The 15,997-nt window shown below is 38.9% G+C and overlaps 3 protein-coding genes across 14 annotated transcripts in view; 2 read left to right on the forward strand and 1 right to left on the reverse strand.

Moving 5' to 3' along the window:
• The window catches only part of LOC117567317 (high affinity cAMP-specific and IBMX-insensitive 3',5'-cyclic phosphodiesterase 8), a 32,743-nt gene extending 21,779 nt beyond the window's left edge, over positions 1-10,964 (forward strand). For 6 of the 9 annotated variants that reach the window (XM_034247212.2, XM_034247214.2, XM_034247216.2 and 3 more), the window contains 15 exons: positions 3,360-3,416; positions 3,571-3,776; positions 3,902-3,961; positions 4,054-4,108; positions 4,189-4,287; positions 4,510-4,620; positions 4,699-4,868; positions 4,967-5,177; positions 6,210-6,377; positions 6,443-6,538; positions 7,164-7,412; positions 7,512-7,731; positions 7,795-7,955; positions 8,571-8,838; positions 8,895-10,964. In XM_034247212.2, coding sequence (XP_034103103.1) covers positions 3,360-3,416; positions 3,571-3,776; positions 3,902-3,961; positions 4,054-4,108; positions 4,189-4,287; positions 4,510-4,620; positions 4,699-4,868; positions 4,967-5,177; positions 6,210-6,377; positions 6,443-6,538; positions 7,164-7,412; positions 7,512-7,731; positions 7,795-7,955; positions 8,571-8,838; positions 8,895-9,040 — 2,277 coding nt within the window. In that variant the 3' untranslated portion in view covers positions 9,041-10,964. Of the gene's footprint in view, positions 1-128; positions 1,545-3,359; positions 3,417-3,570; positions 3,777-3,901; positions 3,962-4,053; positions 4,109-4,188; positions 4,288-4,509; positions 4,621-4,698; positions 4,869-4,966; positions 5,178-6,209; positions 6,378-6,442; positions 6,539-7,163; positions 7,413-7,511; positions 7,732-7,794; positions 7,956-8,570; positions 8,839-8,894 lie in introns of those variants that run through there. The other 3 variants (XM_034247210.2, XM_034247211.2, XM_034247213.2) reach the window with 3 other exon arrangements.
• A 1,372-nt stretch (positions 10,965-12,336) lies between these two features.
• LOC117571480 (sulfotransferase 1 family member D1) lies at positions 12,337-13,834 on the forward strand. 2 transcript variants are annotated; one of them, XM_034253642.2, is made up of 3 exons: positions 12,337-12,880; positions 12,942-13,472; positions 13,531-13,834. In XM_034253642.2, exons 1-3 carry the CDS (start codon positions 12,546-12,548, stop codon positions 13,688-13,690), a joined length of 1,026 nt encoding a protein of 341 aa, XP_034109533.1. In that variant the 5' UTR covers positions 12,337-12,545; the 3' UTR covers positions 13,691-13,834. The 2 variants fall into 2 exon arrangements, with proteins under 2 accessions (XP_034109533.1, XP_034109534.1); XM_034253643.2 differs by having other exon boundaries at positions 12,345-12,880; positions 13,546-13,834.
• Positions 13,835-14,451: 617 nt separating this feature from the next.
• Positions 14,452-15,441, reverse strand: LOC117568419 (proteasome subunit alpha type-6-like). Of its 3 annotated transcripts, XM_052005869.1 has the most exons (4): positions 15,375-15,441; positions 15,261-15,313; positions 15,021-15,197; positions 14,452-14,958 (listed from the first exon to the last, which is right to left on the reverse strand). In XM_052005869.1, exons 3-4 carry the CDS (start codon positions 15,034-15,036, stop codon positions 14,477-14,479), a joined length of 498 nt encoding a protein of 165 aa, XP_051861829.1. In that variant the 5' UTR covers positions 15,037-15,197; positions 15,261-15,313; positions 15,375-15,441; the 3' UTR covers positions 14,452-14,476. The 3 variants fall into 3 exon arrangements, with proteins under 3 accessions (XP_051861829.1, XP_034104955.1, XP_051861828.1); XM_034249064.2 differs by having other exon boundaries at positions 15,257-15,420; XM_052005868.1 differs by having other exon boundaries at positions 15,261-15,395.
• Between the last annotated feature and the right edge of the window lie 556 nt (positions 15,442-15,997).

The following is a 15,997-nucleotide window of genomic DNA, read 5'->3' on the forward strand; positions in this document are numbered from 1 at the left end:
GCCAGCTAGCTACTCGTAGCTGTCGCCCCACTGTCGCTGCTGTCGACTGCCAATTGACTCAGTCAGTCATCAGACGCTGTCGCAGACGCGGATTCGATCGCTAAAAAAACCTGTGAACAGCAACAAAAAAATAAAGTATTCAATACCGATTTCTAGACATTTTTTCGTACTTATTATATATACATAACTCACGACACGACGGAAAGTGAAGCACAGAAATCAACAACGTGTTGGATGTCCCATATTTCGAAAACTGGATTTGCTTCAACGAAATTTCGAGTGGAAAATCTTTTGGACCATAAAATGGCTTACGCAAACACGCTGACATTGTTATTGTTGCTGGATTAGAAGGACATTTTGATTATAGTCGATTGACAACGACAAACAAAAGTCAAGTGTTATTATTGGGCACGTTGTGCTCAAGTAGTGAAGTAGCTGCAGTCAGAGTGTGAGTGTGAGTGTGAGTGTAAGTGAGTGAGTGTTATTGTATAATTAGCAGAATGCGCAATTGTTTGCCAAAAATTGCGAGTGTTTTTCGCATTAAATCGTCGTCAGCGGCCGCCCATTCAAATGAGTCGGACGAAGACTCTGATACTGATCGCTATATCAGAGCAAAGCCAACAGCAACAACAACAACAACGACAACAGCTACAGCAGCAGCAACCACAACGACATCGACAACGATAACATCAGCAGTCACTACGGAATCTGATCAATTGCTCGATAATGGCAATAAAAAGCCACAACAACAACAACAACAGCAACAACGATCCGCAGCCAAAGCGACGACGACGACGACGACAAAAACGGCTGATGACGTCGATAAGAACCGGCTGATAAGCGATGTTAGCACAGCTAATACGAATTCTAATGGCTGGGATTTAGAGCAAAGTCACAAGGAAAGCAACGCAAGCATTACAAATGGCAGCATCCGGCAGAGGCAGCGGCAATGGCAGCAGCAGCAACAGCAGCAAGTGTACGACAAGAATTTGGACACGGAAATGAAGGTACCTGGCGTTGAGATTTCATTAGCAACGCCAGTGCCAGCAATGCCAATGCCATCACATGGCCGACTAAGCAACTCCAGTAAAACGCCCGAGCAAATGGAATTGGAGTACGAGGCGAATGTGGCTGCTGAGCGTGGGGACATAATGACGCCGTTGCCACGCGACCCAAGGCCACAAGGAATGACCTTCCCTGGCGATGCTGCTGCTGGTGTTGGAATGGGAAATAGCAGTGTTGGAGGAGGACGCAATATGCAGCCGGAAATAGTCGAGGCCATACGCAATCTGGACGCGCAGGCATTACGCCTGAACAATCTCACACTGGAAGATAGATGCCAGCTAACAACGCAGCAGGAAAACAAACCGGATGACGACACAGATTACGTGGTCCTGCGTCGCCCACAGAAGCATCATCCATTTGATCGCCAGTGTCACAGCCTCTACGAGCGGCGACTTTACAAGGGACCCAAGCTACATCTTTGGGTGGGCAATGGCAAGAAGCCATCGCCAAGTGACGATGACGATTTGAAGACATTTCAGGTACTATTCGATGACAGCGCATTCCCATAATTAGGACAGCTTTGACAGGCTCCAATAAAATCGCAGAAATGTCTGCGCTTTTTATTTATGAACTGATAATAAGATAGCGCGAAGAAAAAAGAGAACTTCAAGTTCAACACACAGCTGAATATTATCAGAGTCATTCCCATTTCCGTTTACGAAACTCGAGTTGATTGATCTGCCGTCATTTCGTAAATCGTCAGAGTCTTACGATATTTTTGTAATTACCATTGAGCAAATTGACGAATTGCTTACGAATACTCTAAATATACGTTTGTGATACAAAACAGGGAAAAGTCCAATGCAATCTTGACATCACTTGATTGAAGTCCAATTGGTAGGAAATTTATAAACATGGCATATTAATGTGAGAGTTTTTTCTAAGTTGGGAAATATTCGTGGCATTTTAGGGAAAAAGCAACGAATTAATGTTTTCATTGTTTAATTTATGATATTGTTTACAAATGTTATCTAAAATACTTGAGTAACCTTTAGGAAGCTTTATAGATGGGTATGACAAATGACAGCAATAAATGTCAGGCATTTTATTCGACATTTTACGAAGACATGTTACAATTATTATTCTTCAAATTGTACAAAAAAAATTGTGCTTGTTTCTATACCCGCTACCCATAGGGTAGAAGAGTATTATAACTTTGTGCCGACAGGAAATGTATGTAACAGGTAAAAGAAATACCTGTGAGAAAAAACGTTTACTACAATCGGATCTGAACTGCTTTGGCTGACAATCTGGTCAATTAGTCGAGCACACTCGACTGTTTACTTTTACTTGCTTATTTTATTTAATTCTCTACTGTGCTGTTGCTATAATTAATTTATTATACTGCAGTGAAATTTCCGATTTCAAAACGTAAACAATGGAACAATACTTTAAGCCAATATGACATTGAAATGATATTTTAATCAAAGGATGCTAGAACTTTGAAATGTATAAAATTATTCATTTGATTGGCAGTTAAGAATTAATAACGAAAATCCTTCACAAGTGTTTTGTATTCAAAATTGAGCATTTTCTTAAAAATGCACTCTCTCTCTCTCCGTTTGAAAAATTCATGCTTCCAGGTCATAAAATTTAATGCGCTCGCAGAATTCACGTATAGACAATGTTTATGTGCAGCTAATGGCAATTTTGATTTATGTTTAATATAAGTGTGTGATGCTTACTTTACGATTATCGATTTTCAAATCAGCGATTAGGATTTTTTTTTGGTAATTGGAAAAGACGCTTGGTTATAAATAGTTTTTGAATATGGGGTTTCTTTTGATGTCGTCAGCTTGTTTTTTCCATTACCGAATTGACACACATCACGCTTACGCAGCCGTATATTATCCACAGCAGCCAGTGAGGTGTGCGGTGTGCGAGTGTGTGTGTGTGCATTAAATCCCCGATTTTCACATATCGCATTTATTCATACGAGCATAATAAATCTGTAGGCCAAGTCACCAATACGGCAAATGGCACCCCAGCAATTTTCTGTCGGGCCACAAGCAATTTTATTTTAATTTATCATCATTTGAGCGACACACAAACAAACACACGCACGCACATTGTATGTGACACACACACACACATACGCACAGCAAAGAGTGAACAGCCTCATACACTCGTAAACTGACACGACACAGACAGAAGCCGAAGTTAAGCCCTCTTATTTTGATGGCAAAGCCAGAGCGCTGTAGATTTTTATTAAATTTTACACGTTGTTTCACCTGCTCTCACTCACTCACCTCTGTTGCTTACCTTACTTACCTTGTTTTTGACTTGTTTTGCAGCGCAATCTCATGGACTTGAAATATCCAACCGTGCTACCACCGAATCCTCAACTTAAGGTAAGCTGACACGTGCCACCTTCTACATCTCACTCAGTATAACATATATGTGGAAGGGACATCAACTGATGGCTTTTCTGTCCAATTTGACTAATGTCGATTCGTGTGTCAATTCATTCATTCGTTCATTCGTTCGTTCGTTCGTTCGTTGCAGGCGCTTTTAGTTTTTCACAAATCGGATAGCATCTGCGAAGTGGTCACCTTGGCCTGTCAGCGCCATCAATTGGACGTAACGCTGGTCAAATCCAAGGAGGAGGCGCTCGACACTCTGCAAAAGTCATATGCCACAGCGCAGTGCTATCACCTAATTATAATTGATGCGCGCTCCACAAAAGGTCTCGATGCCGAGCACATTGCAAGGTGAGCGAAGGACAGAGTGTGAGAGAGACGTGTCGTATACGTAATGTTGCGTATACGTAGTGTTGGGTGAACTATAATGCCAGTTACTAACTTTGCACTATATAACTTCTTGTCTACTACGACAGAACAATACGTCACACACATGGACATCATTTAACGACAATAATTGCGGTCTGTAAGAAGAGGTAAGTGCACAATTAACCTCTGAGCGACACCTTGACAGTATTTAACGACGTTTTCTCATCATCACCCATCCGCCTCGCCCCGCACCGCTCAGTTTCTTTGAAAAGGATGACGCGCTAATTGCTCTATTGGACGCTGGCGTTAATAGAGTAAGTTTTTACTTTAATTGCCCAGCCCAGGGTAAAAAGATATATTGAAACGCATTTTGTTTTTTTTTTTATTGTTGCAGTGCATTGCCGAGACAACCAACTTGGCCATGTGCAGCGTGGAACTGAAGCAGATACTGCACTCAATCATAAGGCCCCATAATGTCATGTCCACTCAACAGGTAAATGCAATACGCAATCGAGTTAATGCGCGTTCTGCCCAGGTGGCTGCCCCGAGGCAACGAAGCAACCAACAACCGAGGCAACGAGGCAACCAACAGCACGTATTAATTCAATTAAATGGCGCAACGTTGCTGGCGTTTTAATCAAATTGTAAATGTAAACCGCAAGCCGCTCTCACTCACTATCTCCCTCTCTCTCTCTCTCACTGTCTCCCTCTTTAGGCACTCTATACGGCACTGCATCGGCTGAAGGAGGTGGTACTCATCACGGACGACTTGCTGCGCATACAGTACGCGAATCGTGCCACAGAACGTCTGCTCAACATGCGGCTGGTAAGATGCACACAGGGGCAACAAGAACAACAACAATTTGGTGCACAACTAATGAGATATTCACTTTGCATTTTGCAGGACGAAATAATTAGCAAGCCATTAGCGGACATCTTTGTCTCCGATCTGTCCACCATCAGTGAGCAGGGCAAGAGCATTAAGGAGTTTGATGGCATATTGACGGTGCGCCGCAAAAACCAGGAGGGCATCCCCATGCACGTGCGTGTCGTGCCTGTGGCCTGCATTGGCAGGTAAGTGCAGCTCAAACACTGAAACACTGAAAATGCATCTCAATTACAAAATGTTCTACCTGTCTATCTCTCTCTCTATATCTCTCTTCACTCTGCAGCGCTCCCACACATCTGATTTTCAACTTTGATATACCCGGTGGCGGTATGGACTTTATTGCCACACTGCCGCAGCCAAAGGAGGCGCCACGCGGCTCACTGCATTCGGTGCGTCGCTGCAGCTTTGATGTTCGCTCCATTGCCTCCGATGGACTGCGACGCACTAGCTTGGCAAAGCTGACATCGCTGCCCCTCGAGGCGCCCATTACCAAAGTATGACTCCACTTAGTACTTACACTATACGCAAATTGGTTTTGACGAAAAACTGTTGACAGACCTCTCTCCACTCCTTTCCATGCTCACTATATCCACCCGCATCCCTTCCATCATCCTTCATCCGAATGCTTTCTGTGCCCATGTGCCCAATACTAAATTATCGTCCGTGCTCGTGGTGTGTGTGTGTGTGTGTGTGTGTGTGTCTGATGTGTGTTCAATTTCGTTCAGCATTTAGCAACAACGCACTACAAAAAAATACAGCGCACACACACGCACTTGCACACACGCAAACACATGAAATTTACAGTGCCTTGCAGTTGTGCTCAACTAGTTCGGACTTTGCAACGATTTATGAGCTGAACTGCAATGGCAACTGAAAAAATTGAGACTAATAATCAGTTAATAATTCGTATCTAATGGCACAATGTTTTTTTTTTTGATAATACTTTTGCATATTATTTAACACGTACTAATTCCAAAACAAAAATTCAATACTCAGTCAGCCAAATTGATTAACCAAACAGTCAACAACTACAGCAACAACAGTTCGAAATTGCACAAAATACTAAAACTATTGTTTTTACATTTATTCTCTTTTTATCTCTTATTTGTTATGTTCTCTTTTTACTTTTATGTTATGTGTGTACTTGAACAACTTGAACCAACTCTCATGCTAAAAAAACTCAACACACACAATAATAATAATAATAATAATAACGATAATGGTTAATGATAATACCTAATATGAATTACAATAATAATAATGATGGTAATAATATTGTACATACATATATGAACTGGTTCCAATCGTTCGCACGTTCGCTCGCTCGCTCGTTCGTTTGTTTTGCTCGCTGCGCGTCGCTTGTAATAAAAAAAAAAAAAACAAATATAAAACAACAAAAAACCTTTTAAAACAAATCAAAAATCACAAATCAAATGAAATCAAACAAACCATAAAAATGAATGAAAACAAAACGATCAACAAACTCTGGTCAAAACCAACACACAAACTGCGCACTCGCACTTTAGATAATCAATTTACTATCACAAGTACAGGAGAATTGTTCAGCCGACGAGGCACGCCTCATCGACAAGGTCTTGGAGTTCCTCAAACGCGAGGGACTCTACAGTCCCCAAATGAAGGAGATACGCACCGATGATCCCATTGCAACCGATCTAATTGGCGCTCTCTTAACGGTGAGCTAGACAGCAAATCCTCATGGGTATCCTCTCTTTAATAAATGGAAACTTTCAACTTTCAGGGCCCCAGCGTTTACTCGTCCCGTCGCAGCTCGAATGACTCCATCATCCGCACTGGCAACTCTACGCGCACTGCGATTGTGCCCGCCAAGATGAAGGTAAGTTTACGATTGTACTAAGTACGTATAGTGTATATTGTCAACTGCAACTATATTTAATTGCAAGTTCATAATAATGCAACTATTTATAAGTAAATGTAGATTATTTGCTCCACGTTCCATAAAGAAGATTATTGGCTCTAAAAATTTTAACTTAAATGCATAGCGTTTAACAGCACATTAGAGACTATTAATTTAATTTGGGATTTTCTCATTTATCCACTTTTTTGTTTAACAATTTATAGTAGACAGCAGTAGTTAAATACCATCACTTATTCGCTAAATAAATAGCTGAAATGAATGATTAGTTTTTCACAAAAAGTTGCAGCTAAGCACACAGCTGCCGTTAAGTTGAAGCACGATCATTATTTTTATTCATTGGCTTAAAAGAATAATATATATGCATTAAAGTAAAGTTGATTATGTTAATTGTATATTACAGATAATTGCCTTGTTTTTTACGTAAATATCAACATTTTATATTAGCACTTACAATGATTGAATTATGATCGTACAGATAATGAATTGCAGATAACTGCATTTTTATGGTATTATCGGCAATATATTTAAGTATGCAATTATATCATATTTAAAACATTAATATGTGTTAAATTTTCTATATTAGGCAAATCCGATTGTCATGGAACTGCTTGAAGAATCTCTTAGCTGGGACTTTGATATTTTCAAATTGGAAGAGATCACCGATTACCATCCACTGCTGTACTTGGGCATGGAAATGTTCCGGCGCTTCGATGTCTTTGCCACACTGAATATTGATGAGAACGTATGCAAGGCCTGGCTGGCTGTTATCGAGGCACACTATCATAAGAGCAACACATATCACAACAGCACACACGCCGCAGATGTTATGCAGGTGCGTGATGGAAGAATTTTCCAATAGCCATATGCTTATCTGTCTCCCCCCAAAAAAAATTCACTATTATTATTATCACAATTGTTATCCAATTTGCAGGCAACGGGCGCGTTCATCACACAGCTGACCAACAGAGAGATGGTAATGGATCGGATGGACGAGGCCACCGCTTTGATTGCGGCCGCTGCCCACGATGTCGATCATCCGGGGCGTTCTTCTGCCTTCCTCTCCAATTCGAACAATCCGCTGGCTATATTGTATAACGATCTAACAGTGCTGGAGAATCATCATGCAGCCATCACATTCAAGTTGACGCTGGGTAAGTTCTTTAACTTATCTCAGAAACGTAAATGGATTATTATAATATTTGATATAACTGCAGGTGATGACAAGATCAACATATTCAAGAACCTCGATAAGGAAACTTACAAGTCAGCGCGCAGCACAATTATCGATATGATTTTGGCCACCGAAATGACGCGTCACTTTGAGCACTTGGCCAAATTTGTTAGCGTCTTTGGCAGCGAGGTTGAACCGCGTGAGGTGCGTAAAAAAGAAAGCTAAACAATATAGCGAGTTCATTCGTTGCTTAGACAAGAATTTTCGATGTCAAAACTTCATCAGAATTGAAAATTGTATCAAGATTCAAGAAAGAAAAATTCTTAAAATTCGTGATTTAAAAACGTTTGGAAAATTTGAAGCGCATTTTGAGAATTGTTTAAATATGAACTTTTAGGCTCGGTAAACTCAATAGTGCTTTATAATTCTCTATTATTGTAAGCTTAATTCTTGATTTTCTTGAATTTTAAAATTCATTTTAGCATTTTAATCTTTTAAGGCCGACTCATCCCAAAAGTAAGAACATGCAAGAATGAGAATCTTTTTAGAGAAAATGCTTACATCATTTTTGTTTTGTGTTCTTTAGTTAAGAATTTGCATAACATCGAGACTTAAAATTCTTGGATCATGTACAAAGTTCTGCATTTAAAAGAATATTATTCAAATTTGTTGAATGCAGTTCTTTGAAATTAATTTCAGCAGTTTATTTTTTTAAGAATAGTTTCTCCCATAAATAAGAACATTCAAGAATGAATGGTTCAAGAAAACTTGTTATTTTTATAGTATATTAAACTACTTGTTTTCTGGTTTTAATTGCAGCTGGTGCAGTCGGAGGAGGAGACTTCGATACTCATGCGTCGCATGCTCATCAAGGTGGCCGATGTGAGCAATCCCGCCCGGCCAATGCAGTACTGCATCGAGTGGGCGCGTCGCATTGCCGAGGAGTACTTTATGCAGACGGACGAGGAGAAGCAGCGGCATCTGCCCATCGTGATGCCCATGTTCGACCGTGCCACATGCAGCATACCAAAGAGCCAAATTGGTTTCATCGAATACATAATACAGGACATGATGCACGCCTGGGACAGTAAGTTAATCTCAGATTATGATTGTTTCTTGTACTTATACTTTGTCTCTCTGCAGGTTTCATTGACATGCCACAGCTGATCACGTGCATGCAGATCAACTACTCACAGTGGAAGAAATATGATGAGCAGGGCGTGAACACGCTGGCCGATATAATGGCCAAGCAGCCGCCTGTGGGCAACAAGCCGTCCAATTCCAAATAGCATACGGCTTTCCGGAGAATATTCTCGGGTTTTCTGAAGCCGCTGCCGGCCCAGGCGCCTGCCACATCCACAATTGGCGAGAACGAAATGGAGGATATGCTCTAGTGCCGGCGCAGCCGGTCTAGGAGCTGCAACTTGCGTCGCACTCTCTCGGCATAGATCTGCATAGAATGTTCTTGTCTTCTTGTCGTTTGTTGCATACACATATCTCGACTAAATAACGCTTCCACAACTGCCTTGTGTACGTACATGTGTGTGTGTGTGTGAGTGTGCCAAAGGATGTGCAAAAGGATTTACTACAACACACACACACACAGACAGTACACATGCAGGCTAACAAATACAAAAAACTGTCGCAAATGTTTGAAGAGCAAAAACAAAAAACTAAAAAAAAAACAAAAATTATTGGGCTGGACTCAAAATTTAATATTTAAGTAACATCACAAAAACAAACAACAAATTGTATGTGTGACTGACTGCGTGAATGCGTGCTTGTGTGTGAGTGAGTGTGTCTGTCTGTCGTTTTGCTATATATGAATAAAATACAAAATACAAATACAACAAAAAAAAGGAAAATACAACAACTAGCAAACATAGTTAAATCCTGCTGCTCCTCTTCGGAGGGAGGCAGCGAGGCGTGCGCTCAAGAGTACCTAAAATGGTATAAAAAAGCATAATCAACACTTGCATACTGCATCTATACATGTACAATGTGTAGTAGTATGTGTGTGTCTACATATATTCCTTCTACTCCCCACCCTATCACACACGATGACAATCTCTATTAAATGGCATAAATATCTACCACATAGTTTAAATGTCCAAACTAAATTTTAAATTAAGGCACAATATCAAGGCCATAGCTAGATGACGGCTGCATGAGTGTGTGAGCGTGTGTGTGTGAGTCTATGAGTCAGTGTGTGTGTCTCCAGGAATGAAAAGAGAATGATGGAATGCTAAGAAGTGCAGAGTGCAAACGAACTATTGCTAGTATTAGACATCTAAAATGCTATTACTATAAAAAAAAAAAATATCTGATTAGCAAAGCAGCAACAACAAATTCGAATCCACAAAAAACGTAACGTGTGAAAACAATCTATGGGGCCCGTTACAATTACCTTCTATCTACACAATATTATGAACTATCCCATATACCTACAATATATATATATATTATATATGATTAATATTGATGTAAATCTATGAAGAATCAAGCTACATGCAAAACCATTTATAATTAAGTGAATCCTTTTTGAAATCTTTTTTATCTAATTGACTGAACAAATTACATATTATACATTATATAACAAGTAAATTAATACGAATCGATAATACGTTCTTGTTAAAATAAACAACATGAAAATGAAAATGAAATTGAAAGTATGGTAAATAAATGAAAGCAAAGGCAGAATAATAAGAGTATATTATGATATATACAATTTATATACAACTTTTACGAAGCATAAGCATATTCAAAGAATATATTTATATATTATTATTATATATGTATGTATGTATATATGTACACATATATGTGTGTGTGTGAAAGTGAGTGTGTGTGTGTGCACGCGGAACACTATATCAAAGAACACATTCAACATTCACACTGTTATTTGTATCTGTTATAAACATTTTTGATACAGTTTATAAACGCGACTCGAACCCAAGAACCAAATGCAAATTTGTCAAAAAGTTTTCTAAATCCATCACACACACATACAAACACACACACAGAGACTGTACACAAATACAGATATACGAGAGTGCATATATACATACGTTTATTGTTGTTAATGTGTGTGTTTAACGTACGTTTGTGTATGTGTGCAAATGACATGCATACGCATCTTAATAAGTATTTACAAACAAACAAAAAAAAAGAAGAAAAACAAAAAAAAAACACAAAATGAAAGCGAAAAAGAAACAATTATTTTTAAATACGAGCTCTTTAAACAAATGCATCAAAAATTTCTATTACTAAATACTTACAACTAGATCGATCCAGTTTGTTTCAACAACAAAATCTGGAAATCTTTATACAAAAGAACTACATACATACTTACGCGTATATTTGTTACTACATCTGTTTGCTCCTTGCAGGTTAAGGATTATAAATGTTAAGATTTAGTCAAATTTATTGTAAAAACAAAAAACAAACAAAAACGCGAATAAAAACGCAAATACATAATTCAAATCGGGTTATATCGTTATTCTCATTCCAATGTCAACAGAAAACCCGAAATGAGAAAGTGAAATTTACATTTATCTCATTGGGTCAAGGTTACAAATTAGAATATCTTCGGGTAGATGACGACAACGTTTGTGGAAGTCGCTTATAAATATACTTTCTATATAAGATTCGACTTCCCTTTATGTCCGATTTCATTGTGCGTCAATGTTTGCTTACTTTCGGCATTCAAACAACCTGTTTAACTACTTCCCAGGCATGACTTCGATTCTTTTGGGCCAAATTGCTGACCAAAGATGTACGCATAATTTCACCTTCGATATGAAAGACAACATCACAAAAAGGTAAACAAACAAAAAAACAGTTGACAACGTGTGGTTAGCACCACACACACACAAAAAAAACTTTCTTTAGCCGCTCGATGAAAAAAGAGAGCACACCCAGTAACGAAAGAAAGTCTTACCTCACACAACACATTCAGGTATATATTGCATTTCGAAAATCAAAATCGAAGACGCCAACAGAAAACGAGTCTGTTTACAAAGCTCAAAGCCGTTCGTTGTGTCCATTATATAATACGGATACACACATAAACGGGGAGTGAAGACCAATTAGAGATGTGATCAGACACAGGAAACTGAAAGTATCATTTATAATATGAACAAATTACCATTAAATTTATTTCAATGCAATTTTACTATCATTACTTTTATTCGATCGAGTTGAGCTCTAAAAACTGGTCACGATATTTCCGCAATGTCTTTCTAATTATTTCGCAGACTTTTTATCGAAAATTTCATGATGACTTAATTAATATAGTTTGACTAATTTGAGATTTACAAACAGTTGCATGATGAAAGGCTATTGAGTGTCTTCAAAAAGTAAATACAAAAAGTGGGCGTAGCTTGGTAAATCATAAAAACACTCGCTAATTCGTCAATAGTTTCTTATTAAACAATTCAATTATTATTATATTAGATAATAATAATTAGAATTCAAACAAGATTGTTTATTTTCATGGGGCTCACCAACGAAAACTTTATTACTTCCACATCACTTTCTCAAAGCAGTTCACTAGTGATCAAAGTAACAGTTTAGCTGCTCGCGATCACGATCGCAAACACGATCACTTGAGCACCTCTTTGGGCTGAGCGCAGCGTTGAAAAATTCTGCCGCTGATTTCTCGCTGCGCCGAGAGCTGCGTTCAATGTGGCTGCGACTGTTGAGCTGATCGGTTGAACGCGACTGAATTCAAACGTAGCAAACGAATTGAAACTTGAAAAAGACTGAAGAGGAATTTAAATCGTAATCTCCATTATGCCGCAATCGAGTTTCTTTGCGCGGAGCGTGCCATTCGAGCAGATCGACAAACTGGCCATCAGCGGTGGTTACTCTTCGATCTACGCCAGCAGCGAGCCCGGCGTGCCTGTGGTGGGTCAGTGGGAGCATCGCTTCTGTCGCCTAGCGGATACATTTCAGTCTGTACTGGATCGCGTGTATGAGTTCGAGGTGCGCGAGGATGATGTGTGGATAGTGACGCTGCCCAAGTGTGGCACCACTTGGATGCAGGAGCTCAGCTGGCTGGTTCTGAATAACTGTGACTTTGACACAGCCAAGAGCGTGGATCTCACCATACGTTCACCCTTTTTGGAGTAAGTTAAAGTTGACTGCATTTATAACAAGGTTTTAACAACTATTTCGAACTCAACACAGATTCAATGGCGTTGTCCCAAATGTGCCACACGACACCATCGAAGCAGCGAATGCTTTGAGTTCGCCACGATTGATCAAATCGCATTTGCCCGCTTGGCTGCTGCCTCGTCAGGTATGGACCAAGAAGCCCAAGATTATCTATGTGTATCGCAATCCCAAGGATGCAGCCATTTCGTATTTCCATCACTGGCGGGGAATGGTTGGATATCAGGGCACGAAGGCGGACTTTATGCATTCGTTCATCGATGGCTATGTAAACTTTACGCCCTGCTGGCCACATGTGCTCGATTTTTGGCAGCTGCGCCACAGGGATCACATCTATTTCACCAGCTATGAACGCATGAAGACGCAACTCGACGAGGTCATCAAAGATGTGGCGCATTTCCTGCAACGTCCCGTTAGCGTTGAACAAAGACAGCAGATGATCCAGCATTTGTCATTTGAGAGCATGCGCGACAATCCGGCCTGCAATCATGCCAAGGAATTCGAGAGCATGAAGGCGGCAGCCGGACGCGAAGTGGAGGAGTTCAGGTAAGCAATGCTGTAGAATTTGTGGCAATTTGCATCTCGAAGCTATAGCGGTAAAAAGTGTTGCTCCACACAGGTTTGTGCGTCGCGGTGTTGTGGGCAGCCACAAAGATGAGATGACCGCCGACGTTATACGAGAATTTGATCTTTGGTCCGACATCAATCTGAGGGAGTACAAATTGCACATTGATGACTTTGCAACTTACAGCAAGTTCTCTTAATGCGCGCAGTTATTGTAAGCACATTGATTAATCATTTTAATAGATTGTAAGCTCAAGTGATATTCACATGTACAGACGGATAGATAAGTGTGTTTATGTATTTTGCTATAAATAAATGCATTAATAAATATTATTACAAACTCATATGCACTTGCTTGTTGTCATTTATAAGTAGTAAACACAGTAATCTCTGTCTTCATCAACTACAAACAGTAGGTCAAGTAACATCTCAAGCTGCATCCAAATAGTTTATCATTATGGTTTAGTATTGTGTTCTCTCACTTTAGTAATCAGTCAACATCTTAGAATTAAAGTTGAACGTATACTATCTTGCTGATGACGAGCACACGACTTAGGCAGATATTAAATCTCGCGCCGCCTAGAATAGGAGTAAACATATTCTGTTAAAAGTTCAAATAATCTCCAGCCTTTACTCAATTCTTTTTCTGAGTAGAGACATATCAGCTGTTTAGTAGAATACAATACAAACCACTCTCGTAATCTTATTTCTGATATCGTACAATGAGTAAGCGATGAAGAACTTTAATGGAACTTATTTATGCTATAGAAATCGGTAAGCATTGCATTGTTACTTTTTATTATAAATTTAGATTTCTTTAGGAAATAGACTTTAAATTTCTAATCTATTTCTACATAATTAAATTAATTTCTTAACTACAAAATTATTTCCTATTAGGAAATTGACTTAAAATTTCCACGAACTCTTACAAATTTATATTCCTCTTTTCTTTTTAAACTAATTCTTAAGGCTCCTATGCTTTGAGTTCAATCCTTTTCACTGATTTTAGTCAGATGATTTTCGATTTCAGCCTCTTCGAGTATTCGAAATTGCGGATTCCTGTCACTCACAATGCCAATTTCAATGTTATTGGGCTTAATGTCCGCACCCAACACGCTGGATAAGCAATTGATGGCCAATTGTATAGTCTTGTCCTCGGTCAAAGTATCGTTGTACCACTTTTCCAAGTAACTCTCGGCTTCAATCTTTTTGGCACCCGCAGAGCAAGCCCGAAAGCCACAATAATAGCCAGCTGGATCAGTTTTATAGACACTCGGTCCCCGTTCATCGTCATGTGCTATTAACACCATAATGCAGCCCAGCGGACGCATCTCAGCACTCTGTGTGTGCACCTGATTCAGGTCTGCAATACGTTGACAAAGTATATCGACTGGCATCGGATAACCAAATTTATACTTGAAATTGGCGGCCTCATAACGTGCCCTTTGCACCTGTGCTCGAGAATCCGCTGGGAAAATTCAATCAATGGCAAAGTTTTTTCATAACAGGGTAATAATAATAAAAGTTTACCAATGCGACCGGTCATAACGCATCCAATTTCCGGGGTAATGCTAAACAAATGAGTCACCGACTCGGGCACAACATTTTTGCCCAGCACTTTCTTTTGAGTGGCGACCACAGCACAATCACCGCTTTTTAAGGCAACTGAAGTGACGTTCTCGAGGTTGATTGCATGAAAAGCATACTCTAAGGATTTAAGGAACTGTAAGTAAATCAAGAATTATACTTGGTAAAATACTACAAACCAACTTGATAGAGACGACCCTCGGGAGAAAAAATAGTTATGTGTCTATCAAAACCCGCTGAAGTTCCACGAGACATTATGATTTATATTTAACTATAACAAACAGTTTATTGACTTACGATTTTTAATTTAAATTTGCATTTTTTAGGCTAGCCTACTTAGTGCGAGGTTCGAGCTCAAAATTTTTTTTAGATATCTTTTTTTTTACTTTACATATCTAATTCGATTTTTTTAAATACATATGCAAGGCCCATAGCATGTTAACGAATCTAATTTCAAGTAAAAGTTTAAAAATGAATTAAGCTTTTTGTATTGTTATATCTTCAATTTCCAATATTATGGTTCAAATTTATATGCAAACACTAAGGTCGTTTCATCCAATATTATACTTATGTGATTAACAAATCTTATTTAATAATCTATCATGATCTTTGTTCTATAAACTGCATATCTTATCTTTCCGAGGTATATTACTATACTGGTCTTAGCTGATAGCAAAATAAAAGGCTATTAAGCTAAGTTAATACTCTATAGAATAGAAGAGTGGAAGATCATTTTAGTAATTTATTGTATTTGAGCAGATACAAAAAAAATGCCAAGTAATTTAAATTTCCATCTTATATTGATTAAACACACTTTTTTCAATGATTTGAATATTTGTTATTTTTTGCTTTTGTGGTTTATTAAAATCAGCAGTAAATTTTAAATAAAAATCCCCATTTATGTACAAGCTTGATATTTG

This window comes from Drosophila albomicans, chromosome 3 (genome assembly GCF_009650485.2).
Source record: "Drosophila albomicans strain 15112-1751.03 chromosome 3, ASM965048v2, whole genome shotgun sequence".
NCBI lineage: Eukaryota > Metazoa > Arthropoda > Insecta > Diptera > Drosophilidae > Drosophila > Drosophila albomicans.